The sequence below is a fragment of the Danio aesculapii genome, chromosome 7 (assembly GCF_903798145.1).
Source record: "Danio aesculapii chromosome 7, fDanAes4.1, whole genome shotgun sequence".
Classification (NCBI taxonomy): domain Eukaryota; kingdom Metazoa; phylum Chordata; class Actinopteri; order Cypriniformes; family Danionidae; genus Danio; species Danio aesculapii.
The window spans coordinates 38,316,755-38,344,115 of NC_079441.1; the positions used below are offsets into that span (position 1 = coordinate 38,316,755).

At 35.9% G+C, this 27,361-nt stretch overlaps 2 protein-coding genes across 5 annotated transcripts in view; one reads left to right on the plus strand and one right to left on the minus strand.

Annotated features, from left to right (window-relative positions):
- The first annotated feature begins 1,171 nt into the window (after nucleotides 1-1,171).
- On the plus strand, nucleotides 1,172-15,611 carry tnnt3b (troponin T type 3b (skeletal, fast)). 4 transcript variants are annotated; one of them, XM_056461885.1, is made up of 11 exons: nucleotides 1,172-1,264; nucleotides 2,644-2,683; nucleotides 2,791-2,801; nucleotides 8,188-8,206; nucleotides 8,360-8,405; nucleotides 8,497-8,613; nucleotides 9,622-9,813; nucleotides 9,911-10,023; nucleotides 10,111-10,201; nucleotides 12,054-12,094; nucleotides 15,261-15,611. In XM_056461885.1, exons 2-11 carry the CDS (start codon nucleotides 2,664-2,666, stop codon nucleotides 15,295-15,297), a joined length of 687 nt encoding a protein of 228 aa, XP_056317860.1. In that variant the 5' UTR covers nucleotides 1,172-1,264; nucleotides 2,644-2,663; the 3' UTR covers nucleotides 15,298-15,611. The 4 variants fall into 4 exon arrangements, with proteins under 4 accessions (XP_056317860.1, XP_056317863.1, XP_056317859.1 ...); XM_056461888.1 differs by lacking the exons at nucleotides 1,172-1,264; nucleotides 2,644-2,683; nucleotides 2,791-2,801 and adding exons at nucleotides 4,263-4,508; nucleotides 7,315-7,332; nucleotides 7,588-7,608; XM_056461884.1 differs by lacking the exons at nucleotides 1,172-1,264; nucleotides 2,644-2,683; nucleotides 2,791-2,801; nucleotides 12,054-12,094 and adding exons at nucleotides 4,394-4,508; nucleotides 7,315-7,332; nucleotides 7,588-7,608; nucleotides 12,597-12,637.
- A 3,017-nt stretch (nucleotides 15,612-18,628) lies between these two features.
- The window catches only part of otog (otogelin), a 71,744-nt gene continuing 63,011 nt past the window's right edge, over nucleotides 18,629-27,361 (minus strand). Inside the window, 8 exon segments of the mRNA XM_056460778.1 lie at nucleotides 18,629-18,979; nucleotides 19,073-19,152; nucleotides 23,816-23,861; nucleotides 24,089-24,208; nucleotides 25,512-25,616; nucleotides 25,698-25,794; nucleotides 25,796-25,874; nucleotides 25,956-26,031. Coding sequence (XP_056316753.1) covers nucleotides 18,779-18,979; nucleotides 19,073-19,152; nucleotides 23,816-23,861; nucleotides 24,089-24,208; nucleotides 25,512-25,616; nucleotides 25,698-25,794; nucleotides 25,796-25,874; nucleotides 25,956-26,031 — 804 coding nt within the window. The 3' untranslated portion in view covers nucleotides 18,629-18,778.

Consider the following 27,361-nt stretch of genomic DNA (forward strand, 5'->3'; position numbering starts at 1 on the left):
TTCATTTTTGGATGAACTAATACTTTATCATTATGAAAAGTGTATTGGTTTGGGTAGGTTTAAGGTCTGGTTAAATTTGCTGTAGGTTTGTGGTATGGATAGGATTTAATGCAGGGTTACCTCCCCTGTTAATGGAGTTCTACTGTCCTGCAGTATTTTGTTTATTTATTTATTTTTGTCCTGTTATGAGTAATTTTAAAGTTTGGCTTAAGACTAGAAATGGTTTAATAGTATGGATATGGCTATAGGTTTACAGATTGGTTAAAGTAAGAAACATGATTAGTGGTTTGGGTATGTTTAAGAGTTGAGAAAGTTTAGGGACAAATTTACCAGGATGGATAAAATTAACAACTGGTTAAGGTTAGAGACATGTTTAGTGGTATGGAATGGGTTGATTAACAGACAGATCAACAGTGTAATTGAGCATGTAACAAGGTAATTATAGATATAATTACTGTGCTTGTATTTATTTTTAAGTTCACAACATTTGATGGTATTTTATGAGAAAATCTTATGAACAAAACAAACATATTAACATGGTTTAGAATTGTACTGATCTGTGTCAGTTCCTAGAGGGCCACAGCTCTGCACCGCTTAGCTCTTACCCTAATTACACACACCTGATCAAACTGTTTGAGTCATTCAGGTTTGTTTGAAACCTCCCGGTAAGTGTGTTGGAGCAGGGTTGGGGAATTGAGTTTGTCACCACTTATTTACACAGTGTATAACTACATGTCTGACTGTGATGTCCAGTTTTTACAGTAAGTATGATTGCTGCTGTGATTAAGCATGTCACCACTGTGGCATATACAAAAAATTTACATGGATAAACATGGAAAAGCAACTAAACAATGTTGTATATAACATCATCAGTCCATTAATCCATTTGTGATGTCTACCCTGTATACTGCTCCCTACAGCATCCACAAAGACGTCTCGTCTCCCACTCCACAAGCAGATGTCTAAAAGAGCCTCAGACCCTTAGCATGCTCTCCCTCTTAACTTGGGCTTATTTTTGCTTGCCTTGTGCTATGACAGATATAGCGATTGGGTGCCTCAGCTTTCCAAATCTGATCGTCCTTTCATCCAGCACATTCTGTGGGTCTCCTTTTGGTCCTCCCCCCAACATTAGCTCCTCAGCCAATGAGACTCCTTAGAAGATCAAGTATCAGTATAAGTCAAGGACTTAAGAAGTTTCAAGGTTTGCAGAACCTTACAGCCCGTCTTCGCCATCAAGACACTCTCTTCTTTCGGCTTTTCTGAGGTAAGATTTTAAAAGTTTAGTATTTTCAAAAAAACACAATAAGATCGGGGCGAATCTGACAGAAAAGCTGATTATTTCTTTTTAAAATGGGAAGTTAACAATAATTTCTTGTTAGTTATCATTTCCTCACATTTACAGTAAATTGCTGTAATTGATAAACTTGCTGAATGAGATATGCTAACAGACTTGGGCTCAGTGGATGTACTGAATAATCATGTTATGATGTTTGGAGGGTGAGTGTGGCCACTTCTGTCAATAAGAAGCTTCAATCTCAGTCTGTACATAACACACTAAGGCTATTATCAACTGCGCAATGCAATTTAAGATTTACACATTGTTGGCTCGCTCTTTGTTCTATCCTGTAGATCAGTACTAATGATAGCAAAGACAATAGAGGCTTAACAAAGAGCAGCTGACAACTGATAAAAGCAGAAACAGGATAGAAGTATCACAACAATGCTCTAATGATTTCTAAAGCACATACTGCATAGTTGTCATTTCCATGCTAATACAGTGCATGTGATAATTGTATGTTATATTCCTTCTGTTGTGACACTTAGATGATAGTGTTTAATTTCGGGCATAGAAACACATAAATAATCTGTCATTCTTTCCTTTAATGGCACATAATAATGTAAGCAGGCGGTTATGCCCACATAAGGCAGGGCTGACAGGACTAGAGGCTCACTGTCAAAAAAAGAGAGAGAGCTGATGCTGAGAAATATGATCATGCGTTAATCTCCAAACCCGTCTGCAGCTGTGCTGGAGATATGAGTCACAGCGCACACACACACACACACACACACACACATAAGCTATATTCTTATGTGTGTGTGTGTGTTAAGCTATATTAGTGAGGATATTAGGTATATGCAATAGTTTTCACACAAGATCATGATATTTTATCATACATGAAAACAAAAAAGAACTAGAGTTCAGCTTTATGATAGCACAATATTTCACTGTTTTACGTTCACATTGCAGCTTTCTTTTATGAAATGGGAATAACATCTATAGCCAAATTTGTGCACACATATTAGTTTTTCTATCATGACAATGTCTAGTCAGAATTATTTATATTACTGATCTACTTCAAATATGTTCTGCTTTTAAACATTGTCCTCATAGCTTTTATTCTGTCAGATTCAACAAGCCCTGATCTTTTACAATTTCTTTTGAACAACTGAAGTCAGATCAACAGTAAATGTTCAGACATGCAGCTTCAGACATTTTATAGTTGATGTCTTAAAATGTTACAAGCATCCTAAAATATTTAGCACGCGAGATGCCTTTTACACCTGTCAAGTCTTGTTAATGCTGTCACAATGTTACAAGATTAGAGAACCGTTACAAATGACCCCTCTTTCTGTTTGGTTTAGGTCAAAAGCTCCCTGTCATCATGTCTGATACTGAGGATGTGTAAGTATTCTGACAACAGATGTTTATTTTTTTATTCTATTCAACTATTTATGTCCTTAGGTCAAGCAAAAATTATGATACCTCTTTTTCCCTCTCTTTACAATCAGTGGGGTTGAGGGTAAGTACTAAATTTGAATAAATTTTCTTTACTATTATTAATACTATTATTATTTTAGTAGAAATGTAGAGATTCATATGCACTAGTCAGAATTTTTAAGCCTGTACAGTATATACACTCAATAAATATATTGTTTTTCATTTGAAATATTCCATATATGTACTTTTTCAGTCAGCATTCATGTTTTCTTGGTATGTCAGCTATGAATACCCTATACTTAGACAGAGAGAGCCTTGGTGATTTATCTGAGCAGGTTTGACTTTGTTCAGCATTAAGAGTTTTATTCATAAAAAAAAGAATATTCCAAATTTAATATGCAAGAGTGGTGCCCTGAATTTGCCTGGTATTGTGCCACCTGCTGTCTGGCAGCTGTTTTCTGAATCTCATGCCAGCGTACTGCCCTCACCCACTGCCACGGAGAGCTTTTTTTAGGAACGTCTCTGGAGGCTGACATGTCAAACTCGTGCAGTGGCTGAAGGCAGTATTTATGATGCTCATATTTCTGGTGTTCTCTGAGGTGAATGCTCATGTGAGGCTAGGAAGAGCAGACCAAATTTACAGGAATTTTCCTTATTAAATCGATGATAATAAACGGCTGAAGAGCACTGACTCCACAGAACACCAACAAAAAAGGCTCAGCATGCTATTAAATTGACAATAATGGCAAAATAAGAAAAGAAAAAGAAAATGCATTTTGTAATTTTTGTATTCCTTTACTGCTTTCTTTTCTGGCATATGAAGAGTACGATGAAGGTAAAATAAGCAACAATAAACAAATAATTAAACACTACCACTACAATAAAACAAACCAAAAACTTGTGAAAATTAACTAGTCTTTCAACCTACTAATTCAACACGGTTTCCTCTCATTCATTTAAAACTGCCTGACATTGCAGACACTGATTAACTGAAAGCAGAAAATGAAAATGATTTGCTTCACTAATTTCGGCTAATTCAATGTGAACCTTTTTCATTTAACCCGTCATAAGAAAAACCATAAGCATACTAATCACATTCATGCTTGGCAAACTAACCAGTGCTAACCAGAGCATATCCTGAAGGGTGCCATGACATTTGATGACCTTTTATGCAGGTTTTTATTTAAATTAATAATAATTAAAAAATAAAGACAGAATCTGGAAGAGTTCTACATTGTGTGGTTGCTAAAAGGTCATTAAACTAACCTATTGTCTTTGTTTTTAAGAACATGTATTTTGTCTGTGCATCAGGTTTATTCTAGTTTATTTTCCTATCAAACTCAAAGCTTAGACTTTGGTTAGATTTAGATTATAGTGGGGGGAAATGGCTTTGGCAAACAGGAAAGTTATTTCCTGTGGTTATTTCAACTGGCATGTGGAATCATTTAGGTCTCAACATTTCAAGACAGGTTCTCCCGCTATTTTTCTTATTTTTTTATACATTTCACACATGACTCTCTCACTTTAACCAATGCATAATCTCCCATTTCTGAATCCTTCCTCCTGTGCAACGCATTAACTGTTGACAACCTTCCTTCCCCTGGTTGCTTGCTGCATGTTTTATTTACTGAAGAGGTAGTAGAGGTAGAGGTAGCCCCAGAGGCAGCTCCTGAACCGGAGCCTGAGCCTGAGCAAGAACCAGTGCCAGAGCCAGAACCAGAGCCAGAGCCAGAAAAACAGCCAGAACCAGAACCAGAGCCAGAACCAGAACAAGAGATGCATGAGGAAGGTATGTGGCATGAGTATTCATTCATCCTTCCCATTTTCCCCAAAACAACTAAAAACAGGCAGTGCACCTCACCGATCAACCATATTAATGTAGTTCCCCAGTAGTGTCCTTGTCCCCCATCCCAACAAATCTTTAACCACTACTGGCGGTACCTCCTCTTCGTTCAGGCACACCTGTGAGACTGGTGTGGCAAAACCAAATGTTGACAGAGCTTTATTCACACCATTTCAGTGCCCTTGCGGTGCAATTGAATGTTGTTTTCAGAATTGGACAATGTCCAGCTTTATGAAGGAATATTCTCCAATTCAAATTCACTTGCAGACCGATGGGGAGTGAGCTGGAATGATCGAGCTCTGTCAGACATGAAGCTCATCACACCTAAAACGCAGCTTTCTTGAGAGTGGATGCAGGAGGCCGGAAGTCTTGGGAAGCAGATAAAATTAGCCTATATTTTTAGCAGCAAAAGTTATAGTCCAATTGACCCATATGCATGAAACGTTCCTAAGCCACCAACAAAAAAAATATATCTGAAAGGTTGGAATGACTATATCTTCTCTTAACTGGGTTGATAGTGTAATACTATGTTTGTAATCAGAATACAGTTAGCATTCATTTAGTTGTTCAACCGTAAATCAAGATGAATGCACTGCGACAGTCCACAATAATGCCCAGGATGGGTAACCTGCATAAGGTTAATTGCTCCTGTAATTAACTGATATACTTCAAGCCAAATCAAATGACAAACTAATGTGATGTAATCTTGAACAGAATCATGGCAAATAAACTTTATTTTATGACTAGGATTGGTTAAAAAAACCTTCAAACTACCAAATGTTTCTCATTCGTTTTCTTTGTTCAGTCCACCGATGTAAAACATTCACAAGTAAAATTATAAACATTAGCAAGCTGCTTTACACAGAGTTTCATACTGTTTTCATGTTTTATACTGTGAAGCTGCTCTAAACAGTAATATGTCAAATAAAGTGCTAAACAAATAAATGTGATATGACATTACTAGTGTAGAATTGCAGAGCTTGTGCCAGCTACAGCTACTATCAAATGCTTTCATAACTGCTGTTTTCTCACTTCTGTAATGATAGTTGTGAGTTTATTTTGTAATTAAGAGTAAAACGTGCAGAATACAAATTATACAAGGGATAAGTTTGATAACCAAAAATTTGTTCTTAATTTATTCAAATAATCAAGTTAATCAAGTTTTGACTTCATTTTTTAAGTTATACAAGAATTAACTTGATGTTTACGTCAGTTATTAAGCTAAACTTTATATGTTCAGGTATTGCAAACTCCTCCTAACCAAATGGTAAATGAAAAAGAACATAGATGAGTATATACGTGCCTTAACCATATAAATGAACCCTGATAAACAATTCAGAGATTCAATTAATGATTAACAATAATTCAAGATCACAGCATTTTTGCTAACATTTTATCATCAACTTAAAGTTTAAAGTTTAGTGCTATCAATTTAACAAATCTGGTAAAATATTTGCAAAAATTAAAAATAAATAAATAAGTAAATTAATAAATAAATGAACGAACGATGAAATGAACGAACAAACAAACGTACAAACGAACAAATAAATAAATAAATGAATAAATAAAAGAAAGAATGAATGATAAAAATAATTAAATTAATAATGAACAAGTAAATAAATAAATAAATTAATTAATTAATGAGCAAATGAATGAATAAATGAATAAATAAAAGAATGAATGAATTAACAAATAAATAAATAAACAAATTAATTAATAAATAAATAAAAAAATTATAAATTAATTAATTAAATAATTATTTAATTAACAAATAAATAAATAAATAAATAAATAAATAAATAAATAAATGGATGAACGAACAAACGAACAAACGAACGAACGAACGAACGAACGAATAAAAAATTGTTCTTTATAAATTATCATTTAAAAAATGGTACTATGTAACATCTATTTAGTGTAGTGTAACTGTGGATAATCTAATTCCCAGCAAATTATTTTCAAGAGGCTTCCCAAGTACCGGTAGCTTAAGCTGGTCCCATCCAGCTCCGGCTCATGCCAATCACACTGCAGCAATGATGCCTATCATATAATCCCTGAAAACTCTCTGCACTCTTCTGCATTCAGTCTCTGAGTTGCCGCCAGCATAACGCTACTCTAGGCTGCATCTTGAGGAAGAAACTATTCTAATGCATGCATCATTATAATTCTCCAAACAAACGCAACTTTGACATTTTTAGTTTCACATCAACTGGTCAGTATATTTAAAGACATTTTCAAAGTGACAAAGGGGGCTGCTGTTAATATGTTTTACTGACTTAACACTGGAAAGGCTATATTTGGCACGCATTGAAACGTTTAATAAAATTCAAAATAGAATTCAAAAACAATGTTATATTGAATAAATAAATACTGAATTAAAAATGCTAAGAGTGTCAAACACAATGCCGTCCATTATTAAGATGCTTTTTGTCCACTTTGAAATACCAAGAAATGTTTTATGATCATGTTTATGTTAATATAAAGTGATACAAATGTTATTCAGCTAATGTGATTTTAATGACTTGCTCATATTGAGGTGTCCATTTTAAATAACCAAACCCATTGATTTGAATACTGTCAATTCTTTATTCCCATTTTTTAATTGTTTAAATAATTTGTGTCACCTCAATTTGAGTGTCCGCTCAGCTGAACTGCATCTGAGCACGCGGCCCTGCTTGGGGCAGCAAAGAGCACACAAAGCGACATTAATGTTCTCTATTTTACTCTTGCTTTCAACGCTTGATGCATGCAGAGGCCTATGAAGAGGAAGGTATGTTTGTCATTTCCTTTTATTTGTTGATTTCTGATTAGAAAGAAGGCATGGGGGAGGGGTTAATGCTTGCAAGGAGCACAGTTAAATCAGGTCCAAAAGTATACAAAATACGATTCTGAATGGGGAGACCCATAAAAAATGTCAGTTGAAACTGACGCTGACTCACAATAAGACTATAACAAGGGTGAAAGAATATGAAATGCTGACGTTGCTCTGTGCTTTGCTTCTTTTTGCATGAATGTGCCACACCAGTGGACGAAGGAGAACAAGATGGTAGTTTTTATTTCCTTCTAGAACAATGTCTGGTCTGGATGTGCTTGTGTTTTTGGTGTGAAAGTCAAGACAAAGTTTCTGAAGAATTGCAATGGTTAAAAACATCTCATCTAGCCCTCATGCAGAGCCTACAGCCAGAGGTCCAAGAGGACCAGAGATTTAGATCATGTTAGTTTAAAAAGATGGGAAAATGAATGAAGGATAACAAGTTGAATCTTTTCCACAAGGATTTGTCGTTGTGTTAATTCCTGGAAGAGTGAGAATGGTTCATTTGTCAGGAGTTTTGTGTCTGTTTTTTACTCATTTACTCACTTGATCTGAAGTCTTATGCAGTGATTCTTTTGTTTTGATCAACTATCCTTTTCACTAACCCACACTATTAACATTACTGAGGTGAATGCGATTAATATTTGCCTTAATAAGTTACACACATATAAGCTTAGGGTAAGATTTAGAGTAACTCCATGTTCATGGTTATGGCTAAAACAAATTCCCACTGTTTGTTGACTAAGCGTGTTTAAAACATCTCTAACCATGTTACATATCCCTCTCCCTTTTTTATTTTATTGTTCACAACAGAGGAGAAGCCAAAGTTCAAGTAAGTAGAATTGGCTTTTAAATACTGTTTTACAGCTGAGCAGCCAGTTTCAGTGCTGCGGTGCAATACAACATGAGTTTTCCTAAGGAGCTGGTCTGATGATGCGAATCACATGAACGCCACTAAAATACTTTTTACTTTCATTTTCTCCAGACCAAGTGCACCAAAGATCCCTGATGGAGATAAGGTGGACTTTGATGTAAGCAAGTATCGAATAGCAATGTTAGCTACATTGTGTTATACATTGTACGAATATATGTTTGAGGTCATATTTGTGTACTGGCAAACAGGACATCCAGAAGAAGCGTCAGAACAAGGATCTCGTCGAGCTGCAGGCCCTGATTGATGCCCACTTTGAGTGCAGGAAGAAGGAGGAGGAGGAACTTATTGCTCTGAAAGACAGAATCGTGAGTGGCAGCCGAGTGTATAACATCCCAGAGTAATTGGTGGTTTATTCCACTGTGGTGACCCCTTATAAAAATAGAATGAGGATTTTAATTAAATGAGTATTTTCACAAAAGTTGTTTGAAACTGTGAAGTTCACACTTGTACTTGACAAAACTAAGAATGAACAACTAACCATTTATTACATAAGTAGAAAATAAAATCAAAACCTAAAATTTAAATAAATGAATGCTAAAAATGTATAATTTATAGTAATAATAATAAAAATATCAGCGACAAAATACAAACTAAAACTTGAATTAAAATGAAAGTGAAAATATTAACGCTAATTCACAATATTATTAATAGCATGTAAATAATACTAGCACTAACCTGAATAAGTCGAACATAATACACTGTACGAGTGTAGTTAACTCCAAATTGACTGAAAGTTAATTCTACTCATTTAAAAGGAATTTTGAACTCAGTGTTTAAGGAAATGAGTTGATTCAATACCTCATTATTCATTCACTCATTCATTTTCTTTTCGGCTTAGTCCCTTAATTAATCTGGGGTCGCCACAGCAGAATGAACCGCCACCTCATTACTTCAACTTAAATTGAGTAAGTTCACAGTACTCATATAGATGAGTTTTTGTTAACTTAAATGGTTTGTAGCAATCAGTTTCCTCAAGCAGTTTGAGTTGCCTTAACTTATTGGGTTTTACAGTACTCAGTTGATTTGAGTTCTCTTCATTTATTGGGTTTTACTGTGCTCAAATGGATGGAAGTTCACAGTACTCATTACGATTAGTTTTTGAACTTAAATGGTTTGTTGCAATCAGTTTCCTCAAATAGTTTGAGTTACGCTGACTTATTGGGTTTTACAGTGTACAGCATTATTTTAGATTAAAGCCAATATTAGGAGATTACTGCTGTGCGCATTGACTGACCAATCAGAATAGAATATTCCAGAAAGCTTTGTATCAGGATACTAGAATATATGAAGTGTATGTATGTGTGCGTGTGCAGGAGAAACGTAGGTCTGAGAGGGCCGAGCAGCAGAGGATCCGTGCAGAGAAGGACAAGGAGCGCCAGGCAAGACGCGAGGAAGAGAGGCTGAGGAAGGAGGAGGCTGATGCTAAGAAGAAGGCAGATGATGACGCCAAGAAGAAGTCTGCCTTGTCTAGCATGGGCTCTCAGTACAGCAGCTACCTGCAGAAGGTCATCATCAGGCCCAACTTTGATTCAGTCAATCCTCTCTGAGTGTATGACTGTGTAATTAGTCCTAAGAGTAGTGTTTGTGTATTGATAAAAACAGGCTGATTCAAAGAGGGGAGGCAAGAAGCAAACTGAAAGGGAGAAGAAGAAGAAGATTCTGGCAGACAGACGCAAGCCTCTGAACATTGACCATATGAATGAGGACAAGCTGAGGTAAACACAGATGCCGCACAATAGGCGATGGATCTAACATTGAGAGATGCGAATGCTAAATATGCTTTGCTCTGTGTGTGTGTTTAGAGAGAAAGCCAAAGAGCTGTGGGACTGGTTGTACTCCCTGGAGGCTGAGAAATTCGAGCACATGGAGAAACTCAAGAGGCAGAAGTATGAGGTGAGGGAATGAGTCTAAACATTATTCACACATTACAAAATCTATTTACTACTTTTACTTGAAATACTTGTAGAATAACCTACATTTGTTTTACTAGTGCAGATACACTATATACTTTGTCAGCTGTATTCTGGACACACTATAAGCTTAAAGAGATAGTTGACCCAAAAACTATAATATTAAAATACATATATTTTTAAGAAGAATTTGTAACACTTTACAATATGGGACAAGCATTTACTGTTACAGTCAAGTATCTAAAACAATAATAGTCCACACAGCGGTATTCTATGGAGTCAATCTAGGGCCATATATACTTGCAATAAAAGAAAGTTTTGCAAACAGAAAATAAAGTTTTGAACAATAAATAAAAAAATGAATGCAAATCTGCAAAAATTCTGAAGCGAAAATTTATTTTTGAGAAATAAAAATAGAATTTGTTAACAAAAATAAAGAACTGCAAAGGGAAATTTGGAAAGATAGGAAAAGTGCAAACCATCGCAAACTCCTGGTTGACTAAAAAGCAAATCAAAATGAGCATTGCAATTGACTGGATGGGTTTTGTAAAGGCAATGCTATAAAAATGTTTTGCAAATATATATAGTTTTTTTTTATTGCATATATATATATATATTTGTGGCACTTTTATTTGTAGTTCATTTTTTATTTGCAAATTTCATTTTTATTTCTCAAAACTTAATTTTTGCTTTGCGATTTTTGGAGATTTGCATTGATTTATTTTTGCTCAATACTTTACTTTTTGTTTGCAAAACTTTCTTTTATTTTGCAAGTATATATGGCCCTACATACTACATACATGCTAGTGTTTCTGTTATTGGTGGGGACTTTTCCATGATTCTTTCCACAGGTTGCATTGATTCTTCAGTTGGAACTGTTTCACAGCTGAAACAAAAAATACACTAAAGGGCCAGTCCCACTAAAACTCTATCTGTTTTAGCTTTCACACCAGCACACAAATACATTTTGGGATGCTCTGATTGATCCGCCAGCCAGTAATCACATTTTATGACTCAATCAGTACTCACTAATCTGGCCGATCACATGAATCAATAGCAAGTGTTCGTTTGCAGGTTTAAAAGCAGAGGAAAATGCATTTTAACTTCTTATGTATCAAATGTGCACTCTGCACTTTTTCTGCATTGAGGCACGTTGAATTATACTTCCATCTTTTGCAATTTTTAAATTGCTTCATTAATCATTTTTCTTACCAAATTTATTATCCCTCTTATCTATTATTTTCTGTAAAGCTGCTTCTGACCATGACGTGTCCACAATAAATGTTTATAAGAGACGTGTTTACGAAATTTTACTTTGTGCAATGCTAAAGTTATATAAAGCTTGAGGCATCAGAATCGGCCAATCACCATGATGAGGAATCGGTACTCGGTATTGGCTCCAAAAATCCTGATCAGAGCATCCCTAATATTTTTGCAACCTGCTACTCTAAATGCTCAAGCTCTTTGAAGCAGGATAGATTCTGATTGGCTGTCTGTTCTTATCATTCATCAGCCTGAATAAAAAACTATAGTAAAAATGATTTTGAAAGTAATGCTGTTGATATCCTTCAATATAAGTCCACACACAAGTTCTGCTTCTTTCAGTAAGCAGCTTTCTGATGGTCAGTGCAGTAAATCCTGCAATCATTAACCAAGTACACTAGCTTAAATATCTATTTCAGATTCCCTTATGAACTGATCACGATGACAGCTTGATATTAAAAGAATGTGAACATATCCATCATTCTGACACATGAAAGTGGGACTGAACGTGGGATTCAGTGAGTGCAAATGTGTGGTAGTTCAGGTTTCAGCTGTGTTCTGGTGTTCTGCAGGTTACTACCCAGCGTAAGAGAGTGGAGGAGCTCAGTAAATAGTGAGTAATGTAGAAAGCTAAGCATCAGGCTTTGGTCAGCAACAGAGACCTGACAGCATGGTCTGTGTGCATGAGACTCTCTGGTCTCCATGGCTTCTGGGAAACAGGTCGATTCAGACCACAGGTGAATGGTCAAATATTCCGTCTCTCTGAAAAAGAGACTCTATGGCGAGAAAGTTAATATCTTTAAACAGACATTATTAAGCAGACATGCACTCATGGTAAAGTTAAAGCTGTATGTAGAGTCTTACACATCCCAAGATGTTTCCAGTGCAGGTAAGTGTGTGTGATTTTACAAGCTCAATACCATTGGCTGAGGGATGAGCAATGAAACACAAATGCATATGGCTGTAGACTGCCCACATAATGCTACTTTCTATAAAAGAATGATCTGTGTGATCTGTCAGCCCTCCTCAGTAGAGAACAGCTGTCACAATCCAGGATCCTGTGATTCAGGTATGATCTGACAGGCTTAAAAAAAACGCTCATGTGTTGTTTCCAGGTCATCTCTCTCAGAAACCGCATTGATGAGTTGCAGAAGCAGTGAGTAGCTCCTCGCCACAACACACAGAGCGGATGGACTGACTACTGGCCTTACTCTAATCATACTGACTGAACTACCTAATCATTTTCACACCCCATGAAAACTCTCAAAGACACTGTCACACACAAGCTGCCGGTCATACTGAACTAAAAGTGTATGATTGTAAGTGGCAGCAAGACTTTACAAAACATGTCCTAAATTTCGGATAGGCCTATAGTCTTGTAGCTGAGTTATGGATGGTAAGTATCTGGGACATTTTTGTAGCATTGTGACAGATTAAAAAACCGTGAAGCCTTTGAGAGTGAGTTTCTCCAGAGCTGTATGAGTTTTGTTCCTACTTGTCAGACAGAGAATGCTCTCTGAGGTCTCCTCATACAAGCTCATTTTGAGTACGTTTACATGCTGCTGCATTTGATTTCCTTCAGAATAAAGCATTATTCATCTTTTTACAAATGTAACCTGATTGAAATCATGCCAGTCCATTTAAAATTCTATGAGCACATATTAAACTTTTGAATGAAAGAGAGAAAGAAACATCTCTGAGGAGTCCTGAACAGGTAGCAATACATGTTCACTAATTTTGAACATACATTAAGCATAACATTAACTTCAATAACATAATTTCATTGCAATATCTTTTTACTCAAGCACACCGTAAAGTTGGGTTGGGTTAATGTCATCCTAGAGAGAGTTGACATCCATTTTCAAAGTTAGTGCTTTTACAGTCAACAATTGTTTCTAGATCTTTCAGGGCTAAACTTCATCCATCAAATTAATATTTGAAACTCCTGTTTATGTTACTTATTTATTATTAAAAATACACAAATCCAAGAGTAACTTAACTCTGGGTGGAGTAGGAAAACCTTTCAATTACAGTTATCCGTAATGTTATTGGTGTACCGTAAAAACACAGCAATTTCTCTACAGGATTCCACAATTATCTATCACAAATTTTGTGAATTCACCAGTGTCTTTTATCCACATCTGGATAAAAGCCACCAAAAGCATTTCGATACTACCCACTACTTCACAGACAATACCTAGTCTATAATACTTTAAATCTTTCTACCTTTTTGCTGATTGATCAAAGGTGTCACCAGTAAACCAATGCCACGCGTCCTCCACCAAAGCTTTAATTTCTAACATAAAAAGGGGCACCAGGATTTATATCAAATACACTGGCTTCGTGAAAGCGCAAATATTTTTACCCTTGACAGAACTTTGCTATTCCAACACAATCTCACGGCAATTCGTAACTTTTTGATTTAGTGGCTAATTCGTATGAATTCGTACGATCTAATTCGTACAATTTAGTACGATTTGCTCATCCCACAATGACGGTTGGGTTTAGGGGTGGGGTTAGGTGCCACGCCTCCTTTTTAAAATCGTACAATTTCGTACGACTGAAATTCGTACGAATTAGCCACTAAACTGGCAAAACGTAAAATACTTACGTTTTCTCGTGAGATCAGGCTGGCTATTCTTTAGCCATTCACCTATAATTGTTAATGAATCAAATGTCACACTTATTTAAAAAAAAAAATCCTTTGATGGATACACAAATCAAAATACATCCAGCTCTGGTGTTGTTAACATAATCCAAAGGACAAAGTTGACATAAGACATGCATTTATGCTACCTTCAGCTTCCCCTCAGGACACTCAGAAATGTAAAAAATGAGTTCAGTGTAGTCTAAATAAAATCATTTTAAGCCTACTATAGTATATGTAGTTGTTTCTCAGAGAAATAGTATACTTTGCTAACAAATCATACATCAATGGAACCTTATTTATTCAGCTTTCATATGATGTATAAATCTCAATTTCATATGAAAGACCCTTGTACTGGTTGTAGTCATTTCCAGCACTATATTAACCTATAACCTAAATATTTGTTCTGTAATGCAAACTATTAAATTTGATCATTTAACATTAGAGTATTGAACATAAACTTGCTTTGCTTAAGATCCAATATCACAAATTGGCAACTTGTGCGTCAAGTAGAATTCCAAGTGAATTAGCATTTATGCACTTGAACTTTTAATTGTAAAATATTTGTCTCCACTCAAAGGGCACATCAACTATTCATTGATAAAGTATTATGTGGAAAGTCAAAGCATGTAAACGTACTTGACCCCTGAATTGATTTACAGACAATGAAAAATAAAGCTCACCCTTTACACCGCCCGAGCGGCACTCTAAAGCACTTGCTTTTTCAGATCTGGCTTATTTTTCATTGGTGCCATCAAATCTAAACTGTGATGAATGTATTTGGTATACATGAGGTAAAGAGTGGTGTACATTTGATGCGTATTAGCTGCTGCGGTGAAACATTTAAGACTAAGACAGGCCTGTTTAACAAACTGACAGAGCTCAGAGAAAGAGCGGTAAGTCCTGCATGGAGTGAACGTGATTTTAGTTCCATGCGCATGCCAGACTTGTTGTGAACACACGAAGCAGAGATGAACATCCTGCAGGACTGACACATCTGCTGTACATCGCACTGAAAATGAGAAAAAGATCATATAGATTCCTGTCCTGTATGGTGTTTTTCTCAGTCTTCTACTAGTAGGTCAGTAAAGATCAGAACTGCTAATGCGCACTTTCTTTGTCTGATCTTCAGCTCCAAGAAGGGCGCCGCTGCTCGCCGCAGAAAGTAAGCGTTCATGGAGAAAACTTCACTCGTGGTCAAGACATGCCTGCTACCTGCATCGCCGAGCTCAGCCTTCATTCACCAGGCTGCTCTGATCCCACCTGCGGTTTGCAGTTTACCAGAGGCTGTCCAAGGCAGTCTACCACAACCTGCGTAACATTAACACTGTCTGGTCTTAGCAGTAGTTGCAGTAGGAAGTCCCCCCTTTCTCTGTCTTTAGGTTCTCACCTTCTGTTTTTGTAAATAATGTTTGGCTCGCCAGCTTTATCTGTTGTATCTGGCAGTTCAATAAACCTATTCTTCAAGACTGATTAACCAGAACTGATCATGTTGTCTGATTTTACTGAGAAACGCTGAAACTTTCAATCTGAATATTATACTTATTACCAAGTGGATATGTTCAAGAAGCATTTGGCTTGAAATTAGTCAAAGCTTATTTGGAATAGGACAAGCCATTTTTATGCCAAACGCAAAAGTCCAATCATCCTATGGAAACACACCGAAATAAATGCTGGGTTAAACACAACTCCTTCATTTTGTCCAACACAAATCAAGTTAACTTAATCATTTTTACAAATTTAAGTGAATTGACCATAAAACAATTAAGTTGTCCCCAAATAAACCTTAAGAGTTGTGTTGTCTCATTTTAAATAAGTAGTTTGAACAAGCAGCAAAAGTAATTTTTTTAAGCGCATACATGTGTTTTCACATACATTTTGTTATTAATTCACTGTTAATTAATGCATTTGGATTACAGAGATAAAGTATGATTTAATAAGGCATCTAACAATCTAAAAAACTAACAATTTTTATGATATTTCTAAAAATATGGGAATAAGTAATACTCATATATAAGGGGATATGTCTAATTTCATTTCTGGACAAAATTTTGCCTCCCTCTCTCTATAATTAAGGCATATTTGCCACATATCACACCAAATGCCTGTCATAGTACTACAAGAAGGGCGGAAAGTCAAAGAAATTACTTAAAAGTAATTACAGAAAGTACTGAAATACATGTACCCAAAGTGCTAATACACTGATAATGCTCACAGTGTAAAACTATGTATTTGCTATAATATAATCTATTTTATAATCTATATTTGCTTCTTAAAAAAAATTATGTTTGCAATCTATCTAACAGCTAAATAAAGCACTTCTACTTTATAAGGTCATCTGGTGCCAGATCAGCAAGCTGAGCAGTGTGCACTAGTGGGGTTTTTTTCTGTCAATTTTATCAGGTGTCATGAAAGAATTGCATTAGCATAATGTGTTTTTTTTTTCGCATGACTTAGAATTAAAGTTTTCTTACAGATACAATAAAACACAAAACATCTCATCTACTTGTTATCTCCCTGCCTGTATCTGTGACTGCTGCTCCAAAGCACCACTTGACCACCACGCTTTATAAAACAGGGAGAGAGAAAAAATGCTTAAAATGTCAACGCTTAATCTGCTTAAACGTTAAACAGTACAAACATACAATTGACAGCTACACAAAACAATTTAAACAAAATCATAAACTACCCCTAAAGACGTTTAAATTATGAAAAAAATCCGTATTATTGTGTTTTGTTTATATCATATTTGTCTGCTAATTTAAATTTAAAACACACAACATGTCCTTTAGCACAAAGTATTTTGAGTAACAGTAGGGGTGTTGATGCTAGTATGCTAGCAGCCCTTACACAAACTGACGATAAAATTACTACAAAGAAGAATAAACACATAACCACATATTCACCATTGTTTTGCTAGACTATTCATAGTTCAACCAGAGTCTTTGAAGTAGGGTAAAACTGTTGTTATACAAGTAGAAATAAACGAAGCCAAGGTAAAAAAAATAAATAAATAAATAACTTAGCATTGCTACTTTAGGTATACACACCATAAATGTAATCATTTTATGAAACACAAAACTACTGGAGTTGAAACTGACCACATTGAATTAATTCTGCTACATTTCGATGTTTCATTTTAGATACCTTGCTTTTGCACGCCTTTTTTTCTTAGCTCCACCTGCGCTGCTCCTCTCTCACATTTGGTTTATACAATTCAGCTGAGGCGCGCGAATTATTAATTAATTAGGGAGTATGGGATTGTGTGACGTGGATGAATATTGTCGTTAACCCTAACCCTAACCTGTTAAACCTTTACAAATTGCACAAATTGCTGGAACGCTGTAGCAAGAACTAAGTGTTCTTAATTATTTTTCATTCCCTGTTATTTTATATCGCATGTTTATATATTTGAGCACACGTTTAGTTTATTCATATTTGTTCTATATTGGGCCATGTGGAATATTTTGTCATTTACACATGTTTTGCACAATTAAATTAGCAATACTTTGTTAGTAATTATTGTAAGTTTTGGTTTATTTTATTTCAAATAAATTAACATCCAAGTACTGTTAACACATAAGTATAAATTAAAACGAAAGTAGGCCGACTTTTGTGCATATATATGCTTGTTGGTTGCAAAAGTAAACAGAAATGGCTGAGAAATGCTTTATTACAAATCGTGAAAATTGTAATTTGAAAATAAAATATATTGTCCTAATTAAAACTGCCAAAAAAAAAAAAAAACATACAACACTGATAAAATAACAGACAGCCTTTTCTAAGATTTTTTTATTGAAAATGTAAATATACATAAACAGTAATATGGTACACAATTAAAAACTAAGCGTATAATGTGTTTCGCAGTTCTTCAGCTGTTTAAAATGTTAAACCGAGAACCTAGGGCTCCTTTGCATGAAATATTTGAGTCTATACAGAGGTATTCAATATGACCATCCTTTTGCATTCTATAGATGCAACATTGCAATACTGTGGACATGGATTTACAAACAGGAACTTCACATATTCAGTTTTATGTCTGTAGCCTACTAAGTATTTAATATAAAAAAAAATCTAAGGCTGGTTCTCAGAAATGACTCCTCAATAATTTATACCAAAAAATGTATGTATCATCAGCCAAAGTGCTTCATAAATCAAAGCCACACATAACTCAAACTCACTGTATCTTTATAAAATTTTGTATTTTGAGTGAAGCAATTGTTCTTATATAGTAATAAATAAATAAAGTGCTCAAAATACAGCATCAAGTCAATTACTCAATGAACATGTGATTACTATATATAACATGTCAAATCACATAATATTCAGATTATTAAAAGCAACATAACCTTCAGAAAAGCATCTAAACACAATTTGTAATTTTATTTATTTCAGTATGTGCTCAGTGATGAAATTCCATATATACAGAACGGGAGCACATAACTAGTTTACCTACTTTCGCTTGCAGCCAACCAATTTATTTAAATTTTTCTGCATTATTTGAGATTTTTGATAGGACAAAGTATATATTCTGCTCTGTGAAATAAAGAAGCAGACAAGTTATAACACTATATTTAAACCTCAGAGCTTGCTGTCCTTAACGTTCAAGTTGAATGGTAAGTAACACTTTCTGTTAATGTGGTTTAGGATTTATGACCACTGGCAGGAACAGTCTGTAGGTTCCTGTATGGTGTAACTGACCCATGTGGAGTTTCCACTGCAGTAGAGCTGGACTGAACGCCGCTGAAGACCCATCTCTCGACAACACTTACAAAATCGTGCATATGTGTTGATGTTGTAGTTGTAAATACTCGCAGACGGACACTTTCCATCACATGACACTATGTTGACCTGTGAATATGACCCATAACACGTGAGCCAATTTGAAACCAATTTACAGATTCAGAATTTTCAGATAGTCAGATTTATATATGAATAACTCACCGGTCTGTTGCTACGGCAGTCGTTCTTTCTAATTGTCATCCTCACTGTCACTTTTTGACATGATTTCCCGTCTTCTTTACCTACAGCATTAGAAGTGAATGAACTCAGTAAATAATAACTGCTACTACCCCTTCTGCATATTAGGATGATGTATTCCCATTTAATTGCTTGATTTCCTGTAGACGTGTGGATGATTTAATTTCTTACTGTCAGTTTGTGTGAAGCAACTATTGAGTTTATCACACTTGAAAATATGGATGCCTTTGCCCGGGTAATAAAGTATAGGCCTAATCTTTTTATTCAGCTTGTGCTTGATAATGCATAAAAAAATAATGCAAAAAAATTAAAAAGTCAGTAAAAGACTAGATAAATTAATTTGACAAATGAAGGGTGTGGGTTTAAATTTCAAATTTCATAAAAACAATTAGGCTACAGAGATTGTTAAACTACAAAACCCTGCATATGAAAAAATGAATGTACATATAGACATATACACTCACCGGCCACTTTATTGTCCAATTGCCCATTAATGCAAATTTCCAATCAGCCAATCACATGGCAGCAACTCAATGCATTTAGACATGGTCAAGACGATCTGCTGCAGTTCAAACCGAGCATCAGAATGGGGAAGAAAGGGGATTTAAGTGACTTTGAATGTGGCATGGTTGTTGGTGCCAGACGGGCTGGTATGAGCATTTCAGAAACTGATCTACTTGGATTTTTATACATAACCATCTATAGGGTTTACAGAGAATGGTCCAAAAAAGAGAGAAAATATCTAGTGAGTGGCAGTTCTGTGGCTGCAAATGCCTTGTTGATGCCAGAGGTCAGAGGAAAATGGCCAGGCTGGTTTGAGCTGATACTGAGCTGGTACTGAGGCAATAGTAACTCAAATAACCACTTGTTACAACCAAGGTATGCAGAAGAGCATCTCTGAACGCACGACACGTCCAACCTTGAGGCGGATGAGCTACAGCAGCAGAAGACCACACCGGGTGCCACAGGCTCACCAAAATTGGACAATAGAAGATTGTAAAAACGTTGCCTGGTCTGATGAGTCTCGATTTCTGCTGCAACATTCGGATGGTAGGGTCAGAATTTGGCGTCAACAACATGAAAGCATGAATCCATCCTGCCTTTATATCAATGGTTCAGGCTGGTGGTGGTGGTGTAATGGTGTGAGGGATATTTTCTTGGCACACTTGTGGCCCATTAGTATCAATTGAGCATTGTGTCAACGTAACAGCCTACCTGAGTATTGTTGCTGACCATGTCCATCCCTTTATGACCACAGTGACCTTCCTTATGACCACAGTGACCTTCCAGCAGAATAACGTGGCATGTCATAAAGCGCGAATCATCTCAGACTGGTTTGTTGAACATGACAATGAGTTCACTGTACTCAAATGGCCTCCACAATCACCAGATCTCAATCCAATAGAGCACCTTTGACATGTGGTGGAACGGGAGATTCGCATCATAGATGAGCAGCTGGCAAATCTGCAGCAACTCCGTGATGCTATCGTGTATGTAGTATGGACCAAAATCTCTGAAGAGTATTTTAAGTACCCTGTGTTGAATCTATGCCTCTATGAATCTGTGTTGAATCTATGAGGATTAAGGCAGATCTGAAGGCAAAAAGGGGTCCAACCAGGTACTAGTAAAGTTAGTAAGGTGTACCCAATAAAGTGGCTGGTGAGTGTATATACATACATATATATATATATATATATATATATATATATATATATATATATATTATATATATATATATATATATATATAGTGCCCACAAATTAACAATAAGTTTTCTAAGAATTTGTTCTTTACTAAAATCAGCGAACAAAGTAGTAAACTGTGACTGATGATTTTTTTTTTTTTACTTACAGTTTTGTTTTCGTGTCTTAATAATTTGTTCCCTCATTTTATTAATCATGGCCACACTGAACTAGTTTGTTCTGTCATTTTAATCTAGCTATAACGATGAATTTACAGTATTTATTACATCTTGGCCACACAATTTAATAATTTTATTTCTTTTAGTTAAATTCTTACAAGCTATTTATTTGTTCCCTGTTTGTTTTAGTAATTGTGGCAAGACAGAACTGTTTTGTTCCCTCATTTGTTCCCTCATTTTATGTAGTAAAATAACTACATAAATTTCTTTTCATGCGCAGGGCTCTGAAGTTAACAGTAATTAATAGTTCATTGTTTATCATTCTACTTTATGAATAACAGCTTTATATTTGCTGTTATTTATGATGAAAAATTTACAGTGGAAATAATACATTTCTTTCCCCACTTAGCTGATGAATAAATCACTATAATACTACTCATCTACTGAAAATATTAAGACGACATAAATTTACTTGTACAAAAAAAAAAAAATCAATGCTTGTCCACCACCTCAAAAGCAAAACAAAAATACCCAAAATGAGCCACAAAACTTGATTTCCCAAACAAAAGTCAGTATAGATCAACAGTGAACAGAAGCTTTAATGGTTTGAGTGATGTGGCAGGAAAGGCAACAGAAATTGAAGGAGACAACCGGTGTGGAATACGTTTTGCTTGCCATATCACTCAAAACATTAATAACACCACGATACCACAAACTACACATACTATATGATTAGAGGCTACAGCCTAAGCACTCATGCAGAGCTACAGAAACTCTCTAAACGGCCACTACCAACAGTACATTGTTGGCAATCAACAATGCACTGCCCGAAAGAGCAAAATGGGGAAAAGATTTAGCTGCTTCCAAGAAACATCTGGGAGGAAAGTATCTAGAGGTAAAACTGACTTAGTTATCTTCAGATATGTTGAGAGTCCTGTATTGTTTGAATAGTAGGGAGTACATTGTTGGAAATCAACAATGGTGATGGCGAGCCTCGAGGTCTGATGTTAGTATCAGGTACCTTGTTCACAGTTTGTGTTAACTGTGGGTTTCAAAGGGCTAACAGAGAAGGGGAACAGGGAGTTCACAGCGCCTGGAGAGATTGTTACAGAATGTCACACTCGAGCCTGATGCAAGAAATAGCCTCCTGCTGTGGTGCCGTAGGCCTGATGTGGTAATTTACTACAGTATATCAACTTAGCCATGGTGATGACCTCAACAATTTTGGTCATGTGATATATTGCCCATTAATGTTTTACATACATGGAATAGTAATTAATAATGTTTTAGGCAATGTCATCTCATCTGGCTCTTAAAAGGTAAAGGCGTTATAAAGGGTTTAAAAATATATTCAAATGGACTGGCAACAATAAAATGATTGGAAATTATCACACTAACAGACAGAATTAGAAACGGTAATATTCTGGAGCAATATAATATACAACACCAAAAAGTATTCATGACAATCCTATTGCATATGGGTGACTCTAAGGCATGTCAGTTTTTCTTTTCTCATTCATTTGTACAGAAGGTTTAGTATAGACCAGTTGTAGATGAATTATTTGTCAAAGGTCCTGTGAACTGATTTGAATTGTGCATTTTTTTATTCAATGTTTGATCTAATAGCAACTGAAAAATAAAGAGAGGGTAGGACATTAAGTAGCTCCTCATAAAAACAGCCAATAGCGCTTGGCTTTTATCACAGCTCAAGCGCATCAAATGAAAAGCAAACGAGAAGCATCTAGAAGGGGTGGGACATGTCAGATACTTGATTGGCATTCGATTGGCCATGATTTGATAAGTATGAGGTGATGTGAAAAATAATCGCTGATCCAGTAAGGCGTAAGTGACAAACTGCAAACTTTGGATGTTTATATCTGGTTTCATTCATCCATTCATTTATTCATTCATTCATTCATTCATTCATTCATTCATTCATTTTCTTTTTGGCTTAGTCTCTTTATTACTCTGGGGACACCACAGTGGAATGAACCGTCAATTTATCCAGCATATGTTTTACGCAGCGGATACCTTTCCAGCTGCAACCCATCACTGGGAAACACCCATAAACTCTCACTCACACACATGCACTACGTACAATTTAGCTTTCCCAATTCACCTATAGTGCATGTCTTTGGACTTGGACTTTGGACCGGAGCGCTCGGAGGAAACCCACGTGAACATGGGGAGAACATGCAAACTCCAAACAGAAATGCCAACTGACCCAGCCGAGGACCAAACCAGTGACCTTCTTCTTGCTGTGAGGTGATCATGCTACCCACTTCCCCACCGTGACGATTTATTAAAAATTATTATTATAAATTTAGAATAAATATCATTACTATAAATATCCTATCCTATTATAGATATCCTTAAATCTAACATACTAAAACTAACATCTAAAAAACTATTTTAAATTAACGGGACCTTTAACTCTGTTATTGTGACATTTCAGTGAATTTCTCATTCACTTTTAAAAAAAAACAATAATATGATGAAATACATAAAGCTCAGTTTTTAACATGTCATGTGGTTTCTAGTTTGAGGTTAGCATCTTTAGCTAAAGGAACACATCAACACTGTTTTGGTTTAAAAAAATTACACAAATATGATTTTTTCTGTTCATTTAAATTCATGTTTACTGGATTTACCTGTGTCATATCAATAGAAAGCTTTAATGGGGATATGCAAGAATAGCTGTGGCAGTGTTGTACCTGACGATTCGATTTCATTTGTCATACTACGTTCAATTATGTGTGAAGGAACCAGAGCTTTAGCTAGTAAAGTTAGCCATGTTTCTTGTTATAGAGCAGAGATGAACAGAAGAATGTATGCTCTGTACTCACATGTTCTGCAGCACCCATCCATATAACTCACAATGGTGCCTCCAATCTAAGACAAGATGAACACTTTGAATAATGGAGCAGGGGTCAACATGAGGAAGCATTTTTGTATGGAATCACTGTATAATCACTGACTCAGAAGCAGCTGCGCCATGTATTATTATATTCTACAATCTATAGAACAACTCTGTGTAACTTAAATGTGTGTGTCTTACCTGTACCTTGACGCACAGTGGTAATATTTGTGTTTATGTTCTTCAAACAGAGGGAATTTACCTTCATACATTCAGTTTCATTAAAGGGTGGGCAGCTGTAGGGGTGGGTGACGAGCACAGGTCCTGCCAGTGTGTCTGAACAGTCAAAGCGCATGCAGTCAGAAACCCAGCTGCGGCCCGGCTGGAGAAGAGAACACAGAAAACACCTTCACATCACAGAACACCAGACACTATAGAAAAAGGGAGGGATTTTAAACATCAAAATAAATAGCTGTTTTTTTTTTATTTAAGGATAGACTCCCTATGCATCAATGCATTTGAAAGCCCCTGGACACTACTAGTCTAAAAATTGAACAGATTAGAATGTTAAATAGTTTCTGACAGATTATCTGCTCTTATATTAGTTTTTGTTGCCATGTTATTTTGTAAAATCAAATGTCAAAACTTCCCAGCAAAAACATTTGAGTTGATGTTAATATTTGTATTCTTTTTGAAAGACAATAATAAGAAATGGTGAAAGTTAAAATATAAAATGTCAGGGATCATGTGACACTAAAGTTTGAAGTAATGACTTTGCATCACTTTATGCAAACAAATTAGATTGTATAATATATTAAAAGAGAGGGAAAGGGTGCATTTTATTGTAATTATATTGCACAATGCACAATTTTAATGTATTTTAATACTGAAAATAATCATTTACTTTACCAATTTTTTTATTAAATTATTTTACCAATTTTACCAAAACAAAAACAAGAAAAAAAATCAAGAGAACAAATAGTAAAAAGGTAACAGAAACAACATCTACAGAACTTAATGATTGTAACATTCAGAAAATGAGTTTTAAGAAGTTAGTTTTAGGAAAAGACAATGTTATAAATATAAATTATAAATCATTTATATTTAAACTTATATTAATATTATATTAATAAGTAAAATGTTATTGATGCAGTGGAGTGAGCGAGGGAGGGAGTTCATTTTACAAATAAAGCTATTTTTACTTAAGGCAGCTATTTAAATCAATCAAATTCATGAATCATTGGTGACTTATTGTTTAGTCCCACAATAATCTGGGGTCGTCACAGCAGAATGAACTGCAAACTCATCAAGCATATGTTTTATGCAGCAGATGCCCTTCCGGCTGCAACCCATCACTGGGAAACACCCATACAATCTCATTCACACACATACACTACGGACAATTTAGCTTACCCAATTGACCTATACCACGTCTTTGTACTTGTGGGAGAAACCAGAGTACCCAAAGGAAACCCACACCAACACTGGAAGAACATGCAAACTCCACACAGAAACGCCAACTGACCCAGCCAAGGCTCGAACCAGCGTGTTGTGAAGCGATAGTGCTACCCACTGCGCCACCGTGCAACCCTCAGTTAAAACAGTTTCAAAAAAATCTAGTGCTGTTCTGTGTCGTGCTGTTTAGTTTTGAGTGGTGGCGAACATGAACATCTGCTGAACATCACCTTGTACATGGCTACAGATCCATTCTCATTCCGGAGCAGACAAGAAATATTTTTGCACGTGCCACAGCAGCTGCTGGGGTCTTTAGGTGGGATGTATATCTGGTTCTGTTGAATATAAAACACAGTTAATTTAGTAGGTGTTTTCTGCTTGACTTGTGTGTGTCTTTGTATATGTGTTATACTCACAGGCTGGCAGCGTGCAGTGCAGTTAGTGCCAGTGGATCTGAGGACATAGAAACCCGTAGCCGAGTCCAGTGTGTGTGTGCACTGTGTGGCGTAACACACCCTGATCCCGGTGCTCGACCAGTGTCTGTCCTGGCCGCATCACTCCACGCTCTCCATCCACACACACAGCCTCTCTCACTAGAAGCACAATTTTTAAATAATGTTAAATTGCTTTGTTTTTTTATTTAGTATTTCATAACATTTCAGGTGAGTTCTTACCGCATATAAACCGTTTACAGGCACAACTGTTTTCTGGATCAGACAGAAATGCTCTGTCTAGCTGCATACTTTGCCCCTACAACACACACACACAAAAAACCTTGATATCAGAACTTAGAGTCAAGGACAAAACGTTTTCAAGCATAAAAGTTTAATAGTAAAGTATAAAAAAAGTTTTAAAAGTATTTTTATTAAAAATAATGACGATTGAACAATTACAGAAGATACTTATTGAACTGATATCGTTGTCACAATACATAAACAATACATAAAATCTTGTCAGGCTCATTTACAATAATAATCATTTCAAGAGTTCACACTTAGATAATGCTCGACTATGATAGCAGGTTTGGCATGCTGTCCCGAGAGAGAACCCTGAGCTGGGAGATAGATAAGCCCAAGGTTCCCGCCTGGTCAATGAGCATTAGGAGGGATACGAGATCAGGAGTTTCTCGAGTGCCCCCTTTTGCTATGTATGTATTAAGTGCTTGTGACTGTATTACGATTCACTTATGTACATGTTTTTAGACTGTGGGAGGAAACCGGAGGACACTGAGAAAACCCACGCAAACACAAGGAGAACATGCAAACTCCACGCAGGGAGTGCCGACTGGCTCAATTAGAACTTGAACCTGTGGCCTTCTTACTGTGAGGCAGCAGTGCTAACCGCTGAGCCACCGTGTTGCCCGATCATGAAAGAGGAGGAGGGAGAAGGGAAGGATGGGAGGGGGGGTTTTCCAAAAACGAAGATAAGGAATGAAGTTTAGGCAGGATATTTATAGTAGTTTTAGAATGATCTGATAGGCTAGCTAATGATTAGCAATGAGGATCAGCAGTAGTCAATCATATCACGTGCTCCTCTCGAAATTAGTTTGTGAAACTTCACTTGATGACAGCTTCTATTTCACAGTGGAACCCTAAAATACTAATTTATTGTCATTTTAAATATTTATACTTAGCATCTGTTCCTCAAACCTGGTTTTACATATTTATCAGCAAAAAGGTTTAAAATACATGATAAAATATTATATTATACAACATTTTATATTATATAATAAAACAGGAATTCAAATATTGTTTTTTAATAAGATCAGGTCAGTATAGAAATGCTGTTTCATTTTTACATAATTCACCAGTTTCAACAATTTATCTGTAATAACTTTAATTATCATTAAATATCTTCAGTTATTTAAAACATTGAAGTAAACACCTGAATTTGATAAGCTTTCTGTGCACCTAAAATAAATACATTTTATTTGCTGCAGGCACCAAAATGGCGTATATCATCTTTCACTTCATTCTATTCAAAAGGGCTCATCTCTGTGCCCTAATCCCTTTGAAGGGTTTGTCCTCTGAGTCTGGAGTGACAGCTTCAAAGAAAAACCGGCATAGGGATGAGCCCTTCC

Coding starts and splice junctions, on each gene's coding strand:
- tnnt3b (XM_056461888.1), top strand. Junction 8,614..9,621: donor TTGCTCTGAAAGACAGAATC/GTGAGTGGCAGC, acceptor GTGCGTGTGCAG/GAGAAACGTAGGTCTGAGAG. Junction 12,095..15,260: donor GTGGAGGAGCTCAGTAAATA/GTGAGTAATGTA, acceptor TCTGATCTTCAG/CTCCAAGAAGGGCGCCGCTG.